The 23557-nt window shown below is 45.5% G+C and overlaps 1 protein-coding gene across 2 annotated transcripts in view; it reads left to right on the top strand.

Annotated features, from left to right (window-relative positions):
• The first annotated feature begins 5740 nt into the window (after window positions 1–5740).
• The window catches only part of LOC109867631 (voltage-dependent calcium channel subunit alpha-2/delta-4), an 83836-nt gene continuing 66019 nt past the window's right edge, over window positions 5741–23557 (top strand). Inside the window, exons 1-7 of one of the 2 annotated variants that reach the window (XM_031802004.1) lie at window positions 5741–7215; window positions 12763–12844; window positions 14539–14655; window positions 14867–14926; window positions 15194–15356; window positions 15629–15760; window positions 16025–16085. In XM_031802004.1, coding sequence (XP_031657864.1) covers window positions 6482–7215; window positions 12763–12844; window positions 14539–14655; window positions 14867–14926; window positions 15194–15356; window positions 15629–15760; window positions 16025–16085 — 1349 coding nt within the window. In that variant the 5' untranslated portion in view covers window positions 5741–6481. The remainder of the gene's footprint in view (window positions 7216–12762; window positions 12845–14538; window positions 14656–14866; window positions 14927–15193; window positions 15357–15628; window positions 15761–16024; window positions 16086–23557) is intronic. The other variant, XM_020456880.2, reaches the window with a different exon arrangement.

Here is a 23557-nt window from a genome sequence, read left to right as displayed (position 1 = left end):
ACAGGGCTCTTACTCCTCTAGCTCCACAATGAAATAGGGTGCAGGCCAGGCAGCAGGCTGTTAGCCAGCCTGCCAGCATAGTAGAGTCTGCCACTAGCACAGTCAGTGTAGTCAGCTCAGCTATCACCATTGAGACCGTGTCTGTGCCTCGACCTAGGTTGGGCAAAACTAAACATGGCGGTGTTCGCCTTAGCAATCTCACTAGGATAAAGACCACCTCCATTCCTGTCATTACTGAAAGAGATCATGATACCTCACATCTCAAAATAGGGCTACTTAATGTTAGATCCCTTACTTCAAAGGCAATTATAGTCAATGAACTAATCACTGATCATAATCTTGATGTGATTGGCCTGACTGAAACATGGCTTAAGCCTGATGAATTTACTGTTTTAAATGAGACCTCACCTCCTGGTTACACTAGTGACCATATCCACCGTGCATCCCGCAAAGGCGGAGGTGTTGCTAACATTTACGATAGCAAATTTAAATTTACAAAAAAAAAATATGACGTTTTCGTCTTTTGAGCTTCTAGTCATGAAATCTATGCAGCCTACGCGATCACTTTTTATAGCTACTGTTTACAGGCCTCCTGGGCCATATACAGCGTTTCTCACTGATGTTCCCTGAATTCCTATCGGACCTTGTAGTCATAGCAGATAATATTCTAATCTTTGGTGACTTTAATATTCACATGGAAAAGTCCACAGATCCACTCCAAAAGGCTTTCGGAGCCATCATCGACTCAGTGGGTTTTGTCCAACATGTCTCTGGACCCACTCACTGTCAGTCATATGCTGGACCTAGTTTTGTCCCATGGAATAAATGTTGTGGATCTTAATGTTTTTCCTCATAATCCTGGACTATCGGACCACCCTTTCATTACGTTTGCAATTGCAACAAATAATCTGCTCAGACCCCAACCAAGGAACATCAAAAGTCGTGCTATAAATTCACAGACAACACAAAGATTCCTTGATGTCCTTCCAGATTCCCTCTGTCTACCCAAGGACGCCAGAGGACAAAAATCTGTTAACCACCTAACTGAGGAACTTAATGTAACCTTGCGCAATACCCTAGATGCAGTTGCACCCCTAAAAACTAAAAACATTTCTCATAAGAAACTAGCTCCCTGGTACACAGAAAATACCCGAGCTCTGAAGCAAGCTTCCAGAAAATTGGAACGGAAATGGCGCCACACCAAACTGGAAGTCTTCCGACTAGCTTGGAAAGACAGTACCGTGCAGTACCGAAGAGCCCTTACTGCTGTTCGATCATCCTATTTTTCTAACTTAATTGAGGAAAATAAGAACAATCCGAAATTCCTTTTTGATACTGTCGCAAAGCTAACTAAAAAGCAGCATTCCCCAAGAGAGGATGACTTTCACTTTAGCAGTGATAAATTCATGAACTTCTTTGAGGAAAAGATTATGATTATTAGAAAGCAAATTACGGACTCCTCTTTAAATCTGCGTATTCCTCCAAACCTCAGTTGTCCTGAGTCTGCACAACTCTGCCAGGACCTAGGATCAAGAGAGACGCTCAAGTGTTTTAGTACTATATCTCTTGACACAATGATGAAAATAATCATGGCCTCTAAACCTTCAAGCTACATACTGGACCCTATTCCAACTAAACTACTGAAAGAGCTGCTTCCTGTGCTTAGCCCTCCTATGTTAAACATAATAAACGGCTCTCTATCCACTGGATGTGTACCAAACTCACTAAAAGTGGCAGTAATAAAGCCTCTCTTGAAAAAGCCAAACCTTGACCCAGAAAATATAAAAAACTATCGGCCTATATCAAATCTTCCATTTCTCTCAAAAATTTTAGAGAAGGCTGTTGCGCAGCAACTCACTGCCTTCCTGAAGACAAACAATGTATACGAAATGCTTCAGTCTGGTTTTAGACCCCATCATAGCACTGAGATGGCACTTGTGACGGTGGTAAATGACATTTTAATGGCATCGGACCGAGGTTCTGCATCTGTCCTCGTGCTCCTAGACCTTAGTGCTGCTTTTGATACCATCGATCACCACATTCTTTTGGAGAGATTGGAAACCCAAATTGGTCTACACGGACAAGTTCTGGCCTGGTTTAGATCTTATCTGTCGGAAAGATATCAGTTTGTCTCTGTGAATGGTTTGTCCTCTGACAAATCAACTGTACATTTCGGTGTTCCTCAAGGTTCCGTTTTAGGACCACTATTGTTTTCACTATATATTTTACCTCTTGGGGATGTTATTCGAAAACATAATGTAAACTTTCACTGCTATGCGGATGACACACAGCTGTACATTTCAATGAAACATGGTGAAGCCCCAAAATTGCCCTCGCTAGAAGCATGTGTTTCAGACATAAGGAAGTGGATGGCTGCAAACTTTCTACTATTAAACTCGGACAAAACAGAGATGCTTTTTCTAGGTCCCAAGAAACAAAGAGATCTTCTGTTGAATCTGACAATTAATCTTAATGGTTGTACAGTCGTCTCAAATAAAACTGTGAAGGACCTCGGCGTTACTCTGGACCCTGATCTCTCTTTTGAAGAACATATCAAGACCATTTCAAGGACAGCTTTTTTCCATCTACGTAACATTGCAAAAATCTGAAACTTTCTGTCCAAAAATGATGCAGAAAAATTAATCCATGCTTTTGTCACTTCTAGGTTAGACTACTGCAATGCTCTACTTTCCGGGCTATCCGGATAAAGCACTAAATAAACTTCAGTTAGTGCTAAATACGGCTGCTAGAATCCTGACTAGAACCCAACAATGTGATCATATTACTCCAGTGCTAGCCTCTCTACACTGGCTTCCTGTCAAAGCAAGGGCTGATTTCAAGGTTTTACTGCTAACCTACAAAGCATTACATGGGCTTGCTCCTACCTATCTCTCTGATTTGGTCCTGCCGTACATACCTACACGTACGCTACGGTCACAAGACGCAGGCCTCCTAATTGTCCCTAGAATTTCTAAGCAAACAGCTGGAGGCAGGGCTTTCTCCTATAGAGCTCCATTTTTATGGAACGGTCTGCCTACCCATGTCAGAGACGCAAACTCGGTCTCAACCTTTAAGTCTTTACTGAAGACTCATCTCTTCAGTGGGTCATATGATTGAGTGTAGTCTGGCCCAGGAGTGGGAAGGTGAACGGAAAGGCTCTGGAGCAACGAACCACCCTTGCTGTCTCTGCCTGGCCGGTTCCCCTCTTTCCACTGGGATTCTCTGCCTCTAACCCTATTACAGGGGCTGAGTCACTGGCTTACTGGGGCTCTCTCATGCCGTCCCTGGAGGGGGTGCGTCACCTGAGTGGGTTGATTCACTGGTGTGGTCATCCTGTCTGGGTTGGCACCCCCCCCCCCTTGGGTTGTGCCGTGGCGGAGATCTTTGTGGGCTATACTCGGCCTTGTCTCAGGATGGTAAGTTGGTGGTTGAAGATATCCCTCTAGTGGTGTGGGGGCTGTGCTTTGGCAAAGTGGGTGGGATTATATCCTTCCTGTTTGGCCCTGTCCGGGGGTGTCCTCAGATGGGGCCACAGTGTCTCCTGACCCCTCCTGTCTCAGCCTCCAGTATTTATGCTGCAGTAGTTTATGTGTCGGGGGGCTAGGGTCAGTTTGTTATATCTGGAGTACTTCTCCTGTCCTATTCGGTGTCCTGTGTGAATCTAAGTGTGCGTTCTCTAATTCTCTCCTTCTTTCTCTCTCTCGGAGGACCTGAGCCCTAGGACCATGCCCCAGGACTACCTGACATGATGACTCCTTGCTGTCCCCAGTCCACCTGGCCATGCTGCTGCTCCAGTTTCAACTGTTCTGCCTTATTATTATTCGACCATGCTGGTCATTTATGAACATTTGAACATCTTGGCCATGTTCTGTTATAATCTCCACCCGGCACAGCCAGAAGAGGACTGGCCACCCCACATAGCCTGGTTCCTCTCTAGGTTTCTTCCTAGGTTTTGGCCTTTCTAGGGAGTTTTTCCTAGCCACCGTGCTTCTACACCTGCATTGCTTGCTGTTTGGGGTTTTAGGCTGGGTTTCTGTACAGCACTTTGAGATATCAGCTGATGTACGAAGGGCTATATAAATACATTTGATTTGATTTGAACTGCCCATCAGTGCTCAGACTGTCCGCAATAGTCTGAGAGAGGCTGGATCAATTTGGAGGTTGAGGGTCCGTCATGGTCTGGGGCGGTGTGTCACAGCATCATAGGACTGAGCTTGTTGTCATTGCAGGCAATCTCAACTCTGTGCGTTACAGGGAAGACATCCTCCTCCCTCATGCGGTACCCTTCCTGCAAGCTCATCCTGACATGACCCTCCAGCATGACAATGCCACCAGCCATACTGCTCGTCCTGTGCGTGATTTCCTGCAAGACAGCAATGTCAGTGCTCTGCCATGGCCAGCGAAGAGCCAGGATCTCAATCCCATTGAGCACGTCTGGGACCTGTTGGATCGGAGGGTGAGGGCTAGGGCCATTCCCCCCAGAAATGTCCAGGAACTTGCAGGTGCCTTGGAGGAAGAGTGGTTTAACGTCTCACAGCAAGAACTGGCAAATCTGGTGCAGTCCATGAGGAGGAGATGCACTGCGGTACTTAATGCAGCTGGTGGCCACACCAGATACTGACTGTTACTTTTGATTTTGAACCCACCTTTGTTCAGGGACACATGATTCCATTTCTGTTAGTCACAAGTATGTGGTACTTGTTCAGTTTATGTCTCAGTTGTTGAATCTAGTTGTGTTCATACAAATATTTACCCATGTTAAGTTTGCTGAAAATAAATGCAGTTGACAGTGAGAGGACGTTTCTATTTTTTGCTGAGTTCATATCTGAAAATAACATGGTTGTTTTGCATGAATAATTGTAGAGGTTGTCGTCATTGATCACACCTTTTATTACACATTGATTAGATATTATGTAAATGATGGGTTTTCTGTCAGTTTTGTGTATTGCCTAATGTGAACTGTAATGCACTGTAGCATATGCGACTTTTATCACTTCTAAGGGCAATTTGAAACATCTCTGCATTGTTTGTTATTGGCTAACTGGTAGTCAAAACGACTACATTTAGAAGATATCATTATGTTGTGTTTTGGTGATTAAACCAATGTTCTCATTACATTTCACAAACTATTATTTTGAATCAATGTTTGTGGTGAGAGATTTTTCCAATCCAAATGAATGCACATCGATAGGTTTTTAATGAAAGACTGACTGGGTTACAAGTGTGAGCTGTTTGACGTTTTGTACTAAGAGTTGTGAAAATGTACCACATATTTGTGAAAATAGTACCAAAGTGCTTTAAAAAAATCATAAAGGTGTGTGTGTGTGTGTGAGTGCGTGTATGTATCTGAGCATGCTGTGCATTTGTGCCGTGTGTGTGTCCATTCGGTAATGCTCCCTCCTGCTTAGTGGTGCTCCTGTGCCAGAGTGCCACATTGCCAGAGTGGCCGGGCGGGATTTGGCTTGGCAAGCGTGTTTATGTTGGAGGGGAGTATCAGGCTTCATCCCAGTCCAGCCTTTGCTAAAAAACCGTTGGGGCTTTTATTTATCATCCACTGATTGGATGGACAAGAGCCTGTCTCCAGAAATCACTATAATCCTCTTAGATAAAACAAACCCCTCATCCAATCCTCCGCTTCGATCCCCCCTCGCTCCCTCCCTCCTCCTCTCTACTTTCCCTCCATCCACCCCTCCCTTCCTCTCACTCTCCTATCCCCATCTCGGTTGGGGTGGGGAGTTTTAATCCAACTAGGTTACGCCCTAAATTTGATGACAGAGTAGGCAGCGTCGGAATGCCGACAAATCAATGGCTGCTGCAAGCCTCCCTCCCATCATTTTTCTGTGGGTTATTTTCATCTCGTCGTTGTCAGTGTGACGGCACGTCTGTCTGGTCTGTGCATAACCTGTTCATCTGCTCTGGTATTCCAGAGACCAGGAAAGGATCCTTCACCGCCAGGATGCAGAGAGGAACTACAGTAATCTAGATCTTGTGAATGACCACCATGCAACTTTGTGTCGTCTTCATGGTTGATCGACTGGTCACAGTGATCTAAACAGTGCCTCTTCATTGTGTCCTGTTGGAGTGTTTTGAGCTTCTCAACTTCTAACACTAGAAGGCAACACTTCTAACACCAACAGGAGAATGCTGTAGTGCTTTAGGATTGGAAAAAGGAGAGGTTGGCCTGTGGTTTTGAGAGAATGAGAAGATAACGAGAAAGACTTGGGGGATGACAGAATCCCGACTGCGGGTATTTACGGACTCAGAGGAGGACAGTATTCCGGTTCACATATTCAACACAGTCAAAAATGACGTCATGGGGCTTCCACTTCCTTTAGCCAACATGAGAACACTTTCCCCCACAGACTCATTGGGATGTTCCTCGACACTTTCCTGAGGCTTGCTGATCCTGAGGTGCGTTGTCGTTGTTTTTTTGTGTGCTGACTGAGACATTGGAGAGGAGCCATAGATACCACCGGTACAGATGTCTTCCTCAGGCGACACAGTGGGCCCAGGCAGGATGGGACTAGGACCCAGGGCTGACACAGTGGGCCCAGGCAGGATGGGACTAGGACCCAGGGCTGACACAGTGGGCCCAGGCAGGATGGGACTAGGACCCAAGGCTAACACAGTGGGCCCAGGCAGGATGGGACTAGGACCCAGGGCTGACACAGTGGGCCCAGGCAGGATGGGACTAGGACCCAGGGCTGACACAGTGGGCCCAGGCAGGATGGGACTAGGACCCAAGGCTAACACAGTGGGCCCAGGCAGGATGGGACTAGGACCCAGGGCTGACACAGTGGGCCCAGGCAGGATGGGACTAGGACCCAGGGCTAACACAGTGGGCCCAGGCAGGATGGGACTAGGACCCAGGGCTAACACAGTGGGCCCAGGCAGGATGGGACTAGGACCCAGGGCTGACACAGTGGACCCAGGCAGGATGAAACTAGGACCCAGGGCTGACACAGTGGACCCTTACGGGATGGGACTAGGACCCAGGGCTGACACAGTGGACCCTTACGTGATGGGACTAGGACCCAGGGCTGACACAGTGGACCCTTACTGGATGGGACTAGGACCCAGGGCCGAGCCAGGTGGAGTAACGAACAGGATGGGACCCAGAGGGACTCCAGCGGGGCTGAGGCTGGGCCTGTGGATCCTGTGTTTCAGCTGGTTCTGCTTCACTGCTCACGCTCAGATGAAGATACCACCTGAGACGTGAGTAGCCCCTTAGTGCTATCATGTAGTACTGCTCACCTCCAACAGTCTCTCCTTTAAAGTTTCTATTCATACAGGCTACTGAGGCTTTGTGTGTCAGCTACACCTCAGATGTGGAGGCACAAGGGGGGTAAATCTATCACTTGGTGCAGTGGTATTCTTACTGTACTATCTCAGATATAGAATTCCTTGTTGGTCCGGCACTGTGTGATATGTAGCAATCCTCCAGTTGGCCTTTGATGTTGATGAGTCTCCACAGTTTTATCAGCAGCTTGTCACCCTGAGATTGACTTTTACAGTACCCTTCGAACAAATGTAATTGTTGCACTTGGAACATTTTTGAGGAAGCACATTTTCTGACCAGCCGAATCCAGCCATTTATAGTAGGGGGACAAAAGTGTCTGCTAAAAGGCATATAAGGAGGAGGATTTCTAGGTTGAACCTCTATTCCAATACGGTCTGTCTGACTGACTGGCTGGTTATTGTTGTTTATCTGCAGTCAGCTGCTGTTCGGTTTGTTTCAAGGCCTGATTACACATTGACCCTGATTCCTTTCTCCTCTGCCTCCGCTTCACTCCCTCTGCTATAATTGAACCCCATCCAACTGTCACCAAAATCACAGCACCTAAAAAGGTCCCATGAGCCAGGGAGATTAATCACGCTCGAGTCCCACACTCTGCACTCTGCTTGTCAGCCCGTCTGGCCCTGTGTTCACATTCATCTCTCATCCCACCATATTAGGGGACAGTGCCAGCGGTCAGCCAGGCCAGTTCCACAACATGATTTGATGTGATGTGATTCATCATCCGGCATCAAAGCCAGGATCCCCCCCCCCCCCCCCAGCCCCCCCCCCCCCCCTTGCTTTCAAAATCCAGATTTTCTCAACTTGTGGGAATTCAGCCACCATTTTACTTTTGCTGGAAGAGAACAAACATCGTCGTCGGGTCACTCAGTGTGCTGATGTGACGGAGTGTTTGTCACGTGGTTTACTACATTACATTTTGCTTCATCCCATGTGGGACAAGGCGAGCCTTGTCTTTGTGATAAAATGCATTGCCGTTTCCCCAAGGCACAATGGGAGTGCTGGCTGTTCTGCGCTTGTCTGTGTTTCTGTAGATTAGATTTTGTAGGCTAATACAGGGCTGGCGTTGGACAAACGGGATATTCTCCTGAGCTTACATACATTTAAATCCTTGAGTCAGGCCGAATATCATATTGATTGACCCAAAGCTGTCTCGCTCTTCAAAGTAGCCAACAGCTTATTGCTGGCAGTTCCACTGGTTTTTAAGCCAGTGTGTTATAGATAAAATATACGTGACCCACTAACAGGCAACATTGTCTTGCTTTTGAAACTAGTAATAAATCTGACCATGATGAAACGAAAGACTCTATAATGACATCCTTGCAACCGGTTTTGCAAACCAACTTAGTTTTTTACCAAGAAGCATTTCTCCCATAGGCTGCCAATTCCCAGTAAGCAGTGGTCAGTTCAGTCACTGCCAGTGGCTGTTTGTGCAGGAAGTGGTCCAAAGTGCCAGTCGTATGATCGGTTGACCACTGTTATTTTGCAGGACTCTGCCCTCACCCATTTGGGCCGGGCCAATAGGCAGGGGTATCACACCACATTGGTAGACAGATGGTCATGCAGACCGGAGTATGTTGTCAGAGGAACCTCCTGTGAGCAGACCTGCATGTTAACTTGTACCACACTGGGTCCATCACTGCCTGAAGCCTCAGCGGGACTGGGGTAGTCTGATCCAAGGTGTTATCACTGCAGACCTGGATTTGATTTGATTTGAACGGTAGTTTTAACTGTGCTTTGCGGAAAGTAACTATTTTTCCCGGGGGAACCAAACAGTTACTTTGGAGGCTCCAACTATTTGAAAACAGATCTCAGAAAGTGACTACTTTTCAAAACTATATTAATACCAATCTGAGAAAGCTAAAACTTTTTCTAAATATTTTAGTACAGATCACAGGAAGTTACTTCAACGAATGGCAGGGCTGTAATCTGGAACTGCATGTTGATAATAGAAATATAATGAATAGAGCACACACAATCTCCTATACTATTCCAATCTAGCTGACAGCCATATTTGATCTACACAATACATTTCTATCTGAACATTCGGTAAATGTCCATTCTCCTCAATGTCCATGAACCCAGGAGTATATAATCAAGTGAAACCAATTAACCAATGATATTTTGTACAGATAGGTATAAATAAGTTGTGACGCTCAACTACTGTATGGCTCTTCAACATGACACTGAACATTTATTTTATGATACTTGAAAAAACTGTAATTCAAAAGCCAATTGTAAACAATGCAAACAGGAAGTTGGATGCTTACACAGCAAATTCTGAAGTGTAATAAAATAAATAATTAACCGTGTTAAATCAACACCAAAAGTGTGGAGTCTGTGGACCCAAATAGACACTATTTCCCAGAGTGCATTGCCTTTCGAGTAAATTGTAGAGCTACCACGCATGACTATATTTGATAGTGACAGAGACATGTTTGTTGCATTCATCCATTTTCGATCCTATGGACTTCACCAATTGAGTTCTTAAGCTCTTACATTTTTTTAAACGCAACTTTGATGGGGTGGGTGTCACAAGAAACCGGAACTCATCATGAGGGGCCACAGTTTTAGAATTCCTTATGTGCAGTTCTACACATACACAGAGAGAAGATTTTTCAAACTAAATTTCATGCACATTTTTAGTTTTCGTGTTAAATCTGTGCAATTCGTCACATTTGAATATGATATTTTAATATGATATCTGAGTGAGACTGACTAGAAATCAATGGGGGTCTAATCAAGGTCTAATTCGGCCTAGCTGGTCACTAGACTAACTTACCAAACAAACAGTTGGCGGATGCATTGTTACCTACCCTTACCACCTGGGGGTGGCCCATCAGGAAGTCCAGGATCCAGTTGCAGAGGGAGGTGTTTAGTCCCAGGGTTCTTAGCTTAGTGTTGAGAGTTGAGGGCAATATGGTGTTGAACGCTGAGCCAATGAATAGCATTCCCACATAGGTGTTCCTTTTGTCCAGGTGGGAAATGGAATTGTTGAGTGCAATAGAGATTGCATCATCTGTAGATCTGTTGGAGTGGTATGCAAATTGCAGTGGCTCTAGGGTTTCTGGGATAATGGTATTGATGTGAGCCATGACCAGCCTTTCAAAGCACTTCATGGCTACAGACGTGAGTGCTATGGGTTGGTATTAATTTTGGCAGGTTACCTTAGTGTTCTTGGGCAAAGGGACTATGGTGGTCTGCTTGAAACATGTTGGTATTACAGACTCAGTCAGGGACAGGTTGAAAATGTCAATGATTACACTTGCCAGTTGGTCAAGCCATGCTCGGAGTACACGCCCTTGTAATCCGTCTGGCCCCGCGGCCTTGTGAATGTTGACCTGTTTAAAAAGTCTTACTCACATCGGCTGCGGAGAACGTGATCACACAGTCATCCAGAACAGCTGATGCTCTCATGTATACTTCAGTGTTACTTGCCTCGAAGCGAGCATAGAAGTAATTTAGCTTGTATGATAGGCTCGTGTCACTGGGCAGCTCGCGGCTGTGATTCTCTTCATAGTCTGTAATAGTTTGCACATACGACGAGCATCGGAGCCGGTTTTGTACAATTCAATATTAGTCCTGTATTGACACTTTTCCTGTTAGATTATTCGTCGGAGGGCATAGCAGGATTTCTTATAAGCTTCCGGGTTAGAGTCCCGCTCCTTGAAAGCAGCAGCTCTACCCTTTAGCTCAGTGTGGATGTTTCCTGTAATCCATGGCTTCTGGTTGGGGTATGTACGTTCAGTCACTATGGGGACGATGTCCTCCATGCACTTATTGATAAAGCCAGAGACTGATGTGGTGTACTCCTCAATGCCATCGGAAGAATCACAGGACATATTCCAGTCTGTGATAGCAAAACAGTCCTGTAGCTTAGCATCTGCTTCGTCTGACCAATTTCTTACTGAGCGAGTCACTGGTGCTTCCTGCTTTAGTTTTTGCTTGTAAGCAGAGGGGATAGAATTATGGTCAGATTTGCCAAATGGAGGGCGAGGGAGAGCTTTGTACGCATCTCTGTGTGTGGAGTGAAGGTGGTCTAGAGTTTTTTTCCCTCTAGTTGCACATTTAACATGCTGGTAGAAATGAGGTAAAACGGATTTGAGTTTCCCTGCATTAATGTCCCCGGCCACTAGATGAGTATTTTCCTGTTTGCTTATGGCCGTATACAGCTCATTGAGTTCGAGCTTAGTGCCATCATCGGTTTGTGGTGGTATATAGACAGCTACCAAAAATACATCTGAAAACTCTCTTGGCAAATAGTGTGTTCTACAGCTTATCTTGAGATACTCTACCTCAGGTGAGAAAACCTTGAGACTTTTTTAGATTTCGTGCACCAGCTGTTCTTTACAAACATATATAGACAGCCACCCCTTGTCTTACCAGAGGCCGTTGTTCCTGCTTGAAAAAGCTTAAAACCCACAAGCTGTATGTTATTCATGTCACCGTTCAGCCACGACTCGGGGACACATAAGATGTTACAGTTTATAATGTCCCGTTGGTAGGATATACGTGATTGTAGTTCGTCTATTTCATTATCGATTGATTGTGCGTTGGCTAATAGGACTGACGGTAAAGGTAGATTACCCTCTCGGCATCGGATTCTTTCAAGGCATCCGGACCTTCGTCCCCGATACCTCTGTCTCTTTCTCCTGCGAATGACGGGGATGAGGGCCTTGTCGGGCGTCTGAAGTAAATCGTTCCTGTCCGAATCGTTGAAGAAAAAGTACTAGTCCAGTACGCGGTGAGTAATCACTGTCCTGATATCTAGAAGCTCTTTTCGGTCATAAGACACGGTGGCAGAAACATTATGTACAAAACAAGTTACAAATAACACGACAAAACATACACAATAGCACAATTGGTTACAGCATCGTAAAACGGCAGGCATCTCCCTCGGCGGCATTCTTTTTAATGAGGTCGGGAGGAGCAAACAAATAGCATTGCGCCTCATTCCATTTGATTTCCATACAACACCACATTGGTAGTCTGTCTGTTGACATATAAAGAGAGAGTTCTATAGGTGCCTTAAAATCATAGCCGCGGGAAGTAGGGGTGCTTAGGGTGCTGCAGCATCCCCTGGAAAATCTGAATAGAAAATGAATAAATCAGAAGTAGTGCACTGGGCCTTTACTTTACTACTATTAGCAGACCGATGTAGCCGTCTGTAGCGGGGGCAAAACATATTTCTCAGCATCCCCCGGCTATGCTTAAAATCCAATCATGTGCTTGAGGGGCACCTACATCAACCATGGACAGATTAAACAAATTTGTCATTACAGTTGTGATATTCATGGACTTTTTTGGCACATGGGTCCAGTCTGGGTTTTGAGTGTCATGTAGACAGCAAGGCCAAAATCTTGATGATTATATTCTGTCATGGACAGGATGATAGATTATCTATCATCCCTCACTATCCATCACCTCTCTCTCTCTCTATCTCTCTCTCTATCTCTCTCTCTCAGGGTCCAAGATTGGGCAAATGTCCTTTCAGTGCAACTACGCGAGGCTACCACAAGATATTCGGGAGCTAACATTCTGCAAAAGGTAAAATATGGGTTTTATTTGGGGTTTGATCCCTAAACGAGAATGCGACCGAATTAACATCAACCCTAGGACAGAAACAGCTCCACTTACCACACATATTCTCTGCCATTTCAACCCACTGATCACCATCTTCCCCATACTTTCCTTGTCTCATCACATGTATAATCTCATGTGGAGCACCATATTCTCTTCTAACGCCACACACTAAAAACAAATGGTTCTAAATGATATAGTTCCAAATAAGGCTTATTTGTTTGGTAACCATAGCAGAAGGTTGTTTTTCTGAAGGTTCCAAATGGAACCTGTATGGTGCTATAAAGAATATTTTCCTAAGGTTATATAAAGAACCATTAATAAAAGGTTCTATGTAGCACCCAAAAAGGTTATTTATACATGGTTCTTTATAGAACCTTATAGAACCTTTATGGATAATGGTTCTATAAAGAACATTTTTCAATCTCAAAAGTTAGTCTGGATTAGTAACCATATTATATTCTTAAAATGCCAGTGGATTCATTGTGTTTATTAACAAGTTGAATCAGGTGTGCTCGCTCTGGCACAGCTGGGGGTCCCTGAGGAGAGAATTGAGAACTACAGACTTAGTCAACTGTTTTCAATAGACACAAGGGCATACATCTTTCATAAGATCACTGGTCGTAGTCATACACACCATGCAATTGCACAACACCACAGATTACATAAACTGTAATGATACTCTCACTCACCGTTGAACCAAAAAAAGTTGTGCCCAAACCATTCCCCAAAATATTTGAAAGAGCTGCTGTCCCTACATTTTAATTATCACCAAAAGAGGAAAGAATGCTTTCTTGAACTACAAAGAACCATCAAAGGTATGGTATGGTTCCACATAAAACCATCACCCTTCCCAAAGAACCCTTGAGGAACCCTAATTTTTTTGTAGAGTAGAGTGGACTGGAGTGGAGTCAAGGGAAGGGAGATACTTGGCACAGCTAGTGGCCCTGGGCAGCAGACAAAGACACACATGGTACAGGGCAGCTAGGCTACAAATGCGATCACACTAATATAATGTAGGAACCAGGAACTCTTTACCATAATGACCATCATGATGTTGTGTCCTCCTGTACTTGTTTCAGATTGTCATGTCCCAATCTTGTCTTTACTAATTAGTTTGTTTGCTTGTCTCTATTCTTAGTTATAATAATTACATTTAAATTTTCAACTACTATTTTATGGTATGCTGATGTAGTCTATGCTACGTACTGGATCTACCTCAATATGTGATATTCCTGACATTATGATGACCATTGTGTACTCATTGTCCCTGTGAATTGCCAGCATAGCTGAACTCTCTCCCCAACAGATTCAGTCATGACTCCTCTAATAGCTTCAGAATACACAGTATGACGCTTTCAGCCTTCAGTATATGGCTTGCTTGGATTAATTAGGATTAGTGAGTGACTTAATCGAGTAATTAAGATACAAGTAAAGTCAGAGAGCTCTGTTTCGTCTTCAAATGGCTTTACCTAATGGCTCACACTTAGCTCTCTGAATCAATCAGGCCCAAGAGAGAATGATACGTGCCACGTTAGCATGGCAATGCTGCAATTGGAGCTGAATTTCATTTCCTGTACAAATAACGAAACCAGATGATCAAATATGACATATCAGACAGACTTACAGACGTGGTTAAACATCTCCCTTGTTCTTTTCAGAAATTCAGAGATGTAGAGTCCATTATCAAGATAGTGGACATCGATGGGAGAGCCCAAGTGAGGGACTTTTCAGAGGACATAGAGAGAATGCTGGGGTCCAAGATGAAGTCCGTTAAGGTGAGTACAAAGGTCAGATACAAGCCACACACACGTTAGATCCCCTCGCAGACCAGAATTTGCCATTGGACCATCTGTTGATGTCCCCTGCTGTTATACACTCTTTGCAATATGAGAGTAGCCACCCCCAGAACTTTAACCATGAGTATTGTGGTTGAGCTTGTGGTTTGCAAAACTTTTTTAAATGAATATATCTTTATTTTCTCCTCAGCGGTTGGCTGAGTCTGCGGAGGATGCAGATTTGTACCACGAGTTCAACAAAACTCTACAGGTTTGTCATTCTGTCTGTGGGAATGTGAGGTCTCAGATTTATCAAAGTAATGCTACTATGAGTATCAGAAAGCTGTTCTACAGTACCACAATAGAGATAATGAAATGTGTAACTATCATGCACATGTTCGATTACCACAAAAACACACAATGCCATGAGAAGAAGCTCGTTTCTGATATATACACTGCTAACTTACTCAACTTCCAATCACACTTGATGAATTTGAATGCAACTCTTCCACCTACCTCGTGCTTCTTCCTTCTCCAGTTTGACTACTATAATTCCATGCTGGTGAACACAATGGATGACGATGGTAACTTCATCGAGCTGGGTGGGGAGTTTCCTCTGGAGGAGAATGAGCATTTCAACAACATCCCAGTCAACACAATGCAGAGTGACGTACAGGTCCCCACCAATGTCTACAACAAAGGTGTGTGTGTGGTGAAGTTGAAACAGGCCATTTGCAGGCTCTTGGGTCCAAATCCTCACTTGATGCCCTTGGATGCAAATCCTAATTTATATATGCACATAGCACATATTTTTTTACATAAATCACACATTGAATTTGACGAGAGGTTAGCATGTAAGAACATTGGATCAGGTGTGGCGTAGTCTGCCTTTAAAGTGAAAGGTATTGCTATATGTGATGCTACACTTTCCATCTCACTCATTTGCTGCTCTCTCTATCTCCCCTGTGTAAAGATCCCTACATCCTCAATGGAATCTACATGTCGGAAGCTTTGAATGACGTGTTCGCCAATAACTTCAAGAAAGACCCCACCCTCACCTGGCAGTACTTTGGCAGCTCCTCGGGTTTCTTCAGAATCTACCCTGGTAAAGGATGAGGCAGATGCCCACACAATGCTGATGTCATACGCCCACAGCTCCATACAACTGATAGCATAAATCAGCACAGAATTATGTTTCAATCTAGAATAGAACATTAAAGATAGCACAGCAAAACATAACAACATACTAGTATACATAAATCATGTCAACGCTCTCTAATGATGTACATTGCAGTGGTGTTGTAGAATTTAAATGGATGCCATGATGTTTGCTGACTGTGGAGATTGTGTGACTGTATCATTTATACAGGTATCAAATGGACTCCAGATTCAAATGGTGTGGCTGCTTTTGACTGCAGGAACCGTAACTGGTAAGCTACTATCTCTGCATTTAGTAGTGTCTAGGGTGGCCTTGACCTTGACCAGACTAGGAAACTGACAGGTATCAAGGTGACAAGAGTAAGAGTTAAGACACTAATACTGTGACCTCTTATACCCTTAGACTCCCCTTACGGAAATTGATTTCACATGTTGAAAATCACATCATTGTGATTATTGTGAAAACATTATTGTTTTGCACATGTGAAGTCATGTGAAACCATGTGTTTTTGGAACACTTCACGTGTGATGATATTTCACATGAAGTTTCATGTGGATTTTACATGTGAAACCATGTGTTTTTGAAATGCTTGTGATGATATTTCATATGAAGTTTCACATGTGATGCCCTGCAAACAAAAATGAGATGTGATGATACACACACACAGTGGTTTAAACATAGTGTTTCCAACTTACATATATGACATACAGTGCTTTCAGAAAGGATTCAAACCCCTTGACATGTATTAAATCATTTTTCTCTCCTCATCATTCTGCACACAATATGAGCCTCAAAATTGAGCTCAGGTGCATTATGTTTCCACTGATCATCCCTGAGATGTTTCTACAAATTGATTGAAGTCCACCTGTAGTAAATTCAATTGATTGGACATGATTTGGAAAGGCACACACCTGTCTATATAAGGTCCCACAGTTGACAGTGCATGTCAGAGCAAAAAAAACAAGCCATGAGGTCAAAGGAATTGTCTGTAGAGCGCCGAGACAGGATTGTGTCAAGGCACTGATCTAGGTAAGGGTACCAAAACATTTCTGCAGAATTGAAGGTCCCCAAAGAACACAGTGGCCTCCAACATTCTTAAATGAAAGAAGTTTTGAAACACCAAGACTCTTCCTAGAGCTGGCCGGCCAAACTGAGTAATCGGGAGAGAAGGGCCTTGGTCAGGGAGGTGACAAAGAACCCGATGGTCACTCTGACAGAGCTCCAGAGTTCCTATGTGGAGATGGGAGAACCTTCTCTGCAGCAATAAGATCTTTATGGTAGAGTGACCAGATGGAAGTCACTCCTTAGTAAAAGGCACATGACAGCCCGCTTTGAGTTTACCTACAGGCACTTAAAGGACTCAGACCATAAGAAACAAGATTCTCTGGTCTGATGAAACCAAGATTGAACTCATTGCCAAGCGTCACATCTGGAAGAGACCTAGCACCATCCCTACGGTAAAACATGCTGATGGCAGCATCATGCTGTGGGGATGTTTTTCAGCGGCAGGTACTGGGAGACTAGTCAGGATTGGGGGAAGTATAAACGGAGCAAAGTACAGAGAGATCCTTGATGAAAACCTGCTCTAGAGCGATTAGGACCTCAGACTAGGGCAAAGGTTCACCTTCCAACAGGACAATGACCCTAAGCACACAGCCAAGACAACACAGAAGTGGCTTTGGGACAAGTCTCAGTGACCCAGCCAGAGTCCAGACTTGAACCCAATCAAACTTCTCTGGAGAGACCTGAAAATAGCTTTGCAGTGACGCTTCCCATCCAAGTTGACAGAGCTTGAGTGGATCTGCAGAGAAGAGTGGGAGATACTCCCCAAATACATGTGTGCCAAGCTTGTAGCTTCATACCCAAGAAGACTCTAGGCTGTAATCTCTGCCTAAGGTGCATCAACACAGTACTTATGTTAATGTGTATTTTTTTTATTTTTATACATTTGCCAAAATAACAAAAAATCTGTTTATGCCTTTTATTACGGGGTTTTGATTGTGGATTGATGAGGTATTTTACTTTTTTTAAATCCATTTTAGAATAAGGCTGTAACGTAACAAAAAGTGGAAAAAGTCAAGGGGTCTGAATACTTTCCGAATGCACTGTACATGACTACATTGTGTATGTTTATTTATACAGTAATTATTATGATTCAACATGTTTTTATCTGGGATTTTAACCTCTTGGTTCACTGCATTATGATCTTCCTGCTACGCCATCATGTCTATGTCAGTAACGGATTTCACCTGTATTCCTACACTTGGGACTTCAAAGTACATTTCTTTGCTAAAATAGACGTAAGAAAAACAAATATATTTATCATATTGATTCAGCATTAAAACTTCAGAATTTATCAACATTAATCAACATTACTGAACTATTACTACTAGCTAGCTATAACGTTAGACTACAGACTGTAGTACAGTATATTTTAGATATAGCAAATACACAGCTAGCTAGCTAAACTTGGCTAGCTTGCCTTTTAGAGGTACTAGCAAGCCCCGTTATGGCCGAATCGATCACCAAATTGTGCTGTACTGAACAACACTGCCTTGTGTAAAAAGAGAGCTTATATTGCTAGCTAGCTACTGACAGCAAAACAACTTACTAATTTGTAATTTGCTCGCCTGAGTGCTGGTCTATCTGGTCTAGGCTGCTGCCGCTTGCTGGTCTCGCAATTATTTTTCTCGTGGTCTCAACTCCTCTTAAGTGTATACCGGCTCAAATAAATAGGGCTGTATGTTACTATATAAAAGAACATAAAAAAATGTTTTGTTCCTCTTCTTTCCTTCTTGGAAAGAGGAATCATCAGAAGCAGCCATTGTAGCTAATTATTTAGTAAGCTTCTGTGAACCTGTAAACTACTAGAGCATGGAGCTCACCCACCCTCTTCATGGAAGTAATCGCAACCAAGAAAGCCACCTTCATAGAGAGGTGATTCAGGGAGACTCCAACGGTTTGAAAGGCGGCTTTGCCAAAGCTGCCAAGACCACATCCAGATCCCAGCTCACCATTGAGCGGGTCCTAGCTGGACGCAGGCGATGAACCCCCTTCATAAACCTGGAGACCAAGGGATGGCACCCCACTGGCCTGTCCATCCACCCCACATGGCAGGCAGATATAATACCCTCTCAGTGTAGAGGCTGCCAAAACTTCTTCGAATTGAGACTGCAGGTATTGGAGGACAAGCTGCACCCAGCATGACTCGGGCACAACCTCAATACCAGTGCACCAAGAGCAAAACAACCGCCAGAACAACTGGTATGCCGCTGTTGTGGCCGGTGACATTGCGCTCTGAATAGTGTTCATTAAGCCCTCCTGTAGTCCTAACATGGACCTTTGGTGCCGTTCAGCAGCCAAGCCCACAGACTGAGGCAGTGTGGTCTCGGATGCCATAGAGTTCCCCCGGCCTGAGACAGCAGATAGGGTCTCATGGGCCATTGCCAAGGTGTCCCAGACAATAGGGATAGGTTATAGCTGAACCAGTGTCATCTGGACCAGTATGGGGCCACAAGCAGCAGACGATACTCCTGATCCTGTCTCGCAAGGCCTGGATCAGGGGAAGAGGAAGGAATGCATAAAGCTCCAGCCCTGGCCAATCGTTAGCCAGAGCATCCAAGCCCAGAGGCCCTGGTGGCTCCGACATGGAGTTCCACAGAGGGCAGTGTGCATTGTCCAGGGAGGCAAACAGGTCCACCTGCGCCCGCCCGAACTTGTCCCACAGATGCTGCACCACTTGGGGATGTAGGTTCCAGTCCCAAGGTGGCGGGCCCTCCCTCGAGAGCATATCTGCTGCCACATTCAGGATGTCAGGTACTTGCGCTGCACGTAGAGACGCTAGTCGACCCTGAGCCCAGAGAAGGAGCTCCCGTGCCATAAGATGGAGGCAGTGGAACCTCAGTCCACCCTGATGGTTGACGTAAGCCACCACTGTGGTGTTCTCCGTTCTCACCAGGACATGTCTTCCCTTCAGTTGCGTAAGGAAAGACCGCAGAGCCAGCAGTACAGCTCGGAGCTCTAGTGTATTGATGTGCCTTCCACTCCAAGGGGGGTAGCCATCAGCCACTGGCCGACCTGCTCTTGGTCACACCCCCCACCGATCTGGGAGGTGTCTGTGCTGTCCAGCTCCCGGCGGCACATCCTCAGCATCTCCACCTCACCTGAGAGAAAGGAGTGACAGCGCCACCTCAACAATGCCCTGAGGAACTGGGCGGTCACCCGCAGCTTGCGCTTTGGGTGCAGCCGGTGGGAGTTGAACCACCATTGAAGAGGCTGGAGATGGAGCAGACCTAGGGGAATCAACAATGAGGCCGCCGTCAGCAAATCTAACAGGCATTGACAGGTCAGGGCCCCTGCCAAAAGAGGTCGAGACAAGATAAGATCTCCTGAACCCTTCTGGCGGGCAGGCGTGCTCACACGAGGACTGAGTCCAGTTCCATGCCAATGAAGGCCACCCTCTGGGTGGGCGTCAGATGACTCTTCTTGTCATTTAACAGTAATGCACAGCCTGCCGATGTGGGTCAGAATCATGTCTCTGTCTGACAGGACCTGGGTCCTGGTCGGGGCACAAATCAGCCAATCGTCCAGGTAATTGAGAATCAATAATCCGGGATGTGAGAGGTCCCAGGACAGCGTCCATCGCTCTTTGTGTGCGGGATGCCAAGGAGAGGCCTAGGGGAAGAATCATGAATTCGTAAGCCGTCCCTTCGAAAGCGAATTGGAGGTACTGTCAATGAGCTGTGTGAACAGGAACATGAAAGTATGCATCCCTCAGGTCCAGCGTCACAAACCACTGGTCCCTGTGTACGGCCTGTAACATGTGGCCTGGGGACAGCATGAGGAAACTCAGTACCTTCAAGTACCCATTTAGGTTGCGGAGGTCCAGAATCGGTCGAAACCCTCCATCTCTTTTGGGACCACAAAATAAGTGGAGTAGAACCCACCTAGCCATTCTGATGTCTCGATCCTGTGGATGGCACCCTTGTCCAGGAGTGAGGAGCTCTCCAGCCACAGAGTTTTCTTCAGGAGGTTGGCCTCCGTGGTGACATGAAAGCCCCTGAAGGTCGGTACCCCTCAAGCATTATGGACAACACTCAGGGGGACTCCTCACCCTCCTCCCACTTTGGGAGAAGTGGCCGAGGCCAGGGAAGGGTGTGTTAGGGGTCCTGCAATGGCCCGCTTCTCCTCTGGCGACTCGAGCGCCTGGGTTCCCCAGGCACATCCCTATGGCGGGGATGGTTGACAGGTTGTTGCTCCCCCGCACACTGTGCCCCTCCCCACTGTCGTCCCTCAGCACAAGGCAATAGGGTAGGAGGGGGACCCCATCGTCGTTCGGGTGCAGGTGGGTGGCGACGGTCTGTCTGCCTTGGACCTGGAGCCTGAGGAGGCGGCATGAACCGTCTCAGGGTCTGCTTGTCCCTACAAAACTTATCAGTGCTCCAGAATGTAATCAACCCCTGGGCTAAACATCAGCCCTGGGGTGATGGGGAGAGTGGCAAACGTGCTCTGGAGAGCAGCAATGGGATTGGGCCAGCCAGAGAGGTAACCACCTGCGCCATGGCCCGTTCGTTGGTGCGGAGCACATTCCTCTGGAGCGACGAAAGCAGGCGAGACACCTCGATCGCTTCCCGGAGGAGCTCCTCTTTGCCCTTCTGCAGCCGTGGCAACAGAGTCTGCAGGTAGGCCTGCAGCAGCATAGCCATGTTGATAAGGCGGCCAAGGAGGCAGAGGGAGCCATATGTGGCTTTCAAGTCTGCATCAAAGACTCTGGGGGGTCCCGACTTCAGTTGCGGGTTCTGCCCTATGATCTCCCAGTCCGGGTGGACCATGGCAGCTATCATGGTGTCCATGATCGGGTACTCATGGGAGGCAGAGTGTAATGCTAACGAAATGCAAGTATGACAAACCACGGGCGGAAGATACAGATCAACCACACACAGCGAGTGGAGCACTCAAGAGAAGGGTCTGGCTATGTGGCCAGCTGCTCCAAGATGCAAACAGCCAGTGAATATAATGCCACGCAAGTTATTACACTTACCAGTGACTTCAGGAAGTTTATACCTCAAACCAAATGGACTTCCGCCGAGAAAATGAAAGAGAACGTGTGTCGGGCCAGGGGGTCTATATATAGGGGCGGACTCCAGCTGTGACACAGGTGTACACAGGAGTAAATCTGTAAATCCTTACCTCGTATGTATCCCTCCGCCGCAGACGGGATACCAATCTATAGGAGTGATCCATATTGTGAAGCATAACGTGCAGAGTCCTGGCAGATAGGAACATTGTTGAGACAAGTCCAATGCCTCTATTGAACAAGGAAGACCATATCTACTTGCTGCTAGCATGATCGTGCAATTGACGAAACACAAAGGCCACAATAATTGCTACAAAACATGACTCGTCATAAATAAGCTATAGCGCATAATTGTATTATTACATTTTTGGAAATAATATTTTATATTTCTTTTTGTACTAGACAAAAACATACATAGCCAAAAACAATACACAACTCAACATTTAGAGACACAAATTCCAACAAACCTTAATGACCTCACAATTGCTCAGACCCACATGAACCCACCATCCTGCCATCTCACAATAAAACGTTATAATTTCTCATTCCCTGCACATCACCTGTGCTTGCAGTACCTCATGCCATATAGCTTCAAACTGCACTATTCTGCTTCTCTCTGTAGCCCACATTTTTCTATATTTAGAAAATAATCCTTTTGATTCATCCACTGACTTAACGATGGAGGGTTATTTGAGTTACAGTTTTCAAGCAAACGTTTGTTCAAAATTATTGACAACCCATTGGATCTTTCATCGCACCCTCATATGACATATCTTGAAATATGCAAATAGACAGATTAAAAGTACATTTAAACTCAGCAAAAAAATAAACGTCCCTTTTTCATGACCCTGTCTTTCAAAGATCATTTGTAAAAAATCCCAAAACTTCACAGATCTTCATTGTAAAGGGGTTTAAACACTGTTTCCCATGCTTGTTCAATGAACAATAAACAGTTAATGAACATGCACCTGTGGAACAGTCGTTAAGACAGTAACAGCTTACTGTAGGCAATTAAGGTCACAGTTATGAAAACTTAGGACACTAATGAGGCCTTTCTATTGACTGAAAAACACCAAAAGAAAGATGCCCAGCGTCCCTGCTCATCTGTGTAAACGTGCCTTACGCATACTGCAAGGAGGCATGAGGACCCCAGGTGTGGTCAGGGAAATAAATTGCAATGTCCGTACTGTGAGACGCCTAAGACAGCGCTACAGAGAGACAGGACAGACAGCTGATGGTCATCGCAGTGGCAGACCACGTGTAACAACACCTGCACTGGATCAGTACATCGGAACATCACACCTGCTGGACAGGACCAGGATGCCCGAGTTACACTAGGAACGCACAATCCCTCCATCAGTGCTCAGACTGTCCGCAATAGGCTGAGAGAAGCTGGACTGAGGGCTTGTAGGCCTGTTGTAAGGCAGGTCCTCACCAGACATCACCAGCAACAACCTTGCATATGGGCACAAACCCACCGTCGCTGGGCCAAACAAGACTGGCAAAAAGTGCTCTTCTCTGACGAGTCGCGGTTCTGTCTCACCAGGGGTGATGGTCAGATTCACGTTTATCGTCGAAGAAATTACCATTACACCGAGGTCTATACTCTGGAGCGGGATCGATTTGGAGGTGGAGGGTCCGTCATGGTCTGGGGCGGTGTGTCACAG

This window comes from Oncorhynchus kisutch, linkage group LG22 (assembly GCF_002021735.2).
Source record: "Oncorhynchus kisutch isolate 150728-3 linkage group LG22, Okis_V2, whole genome shotgun sequence".
Classification (NCBI taxonomy): Eukaryota; Metazoa; Chordata; class Actinopteri; order Salmoniformes; family Salmonidae; genus Oncorhynchus; species Oncorhynchus kisutch.
The sequence above is the reverse complement of the archived record's forward strand: the minus strand, read 5'-3'. Positions and strand labels throughout refer to the sequence as shown.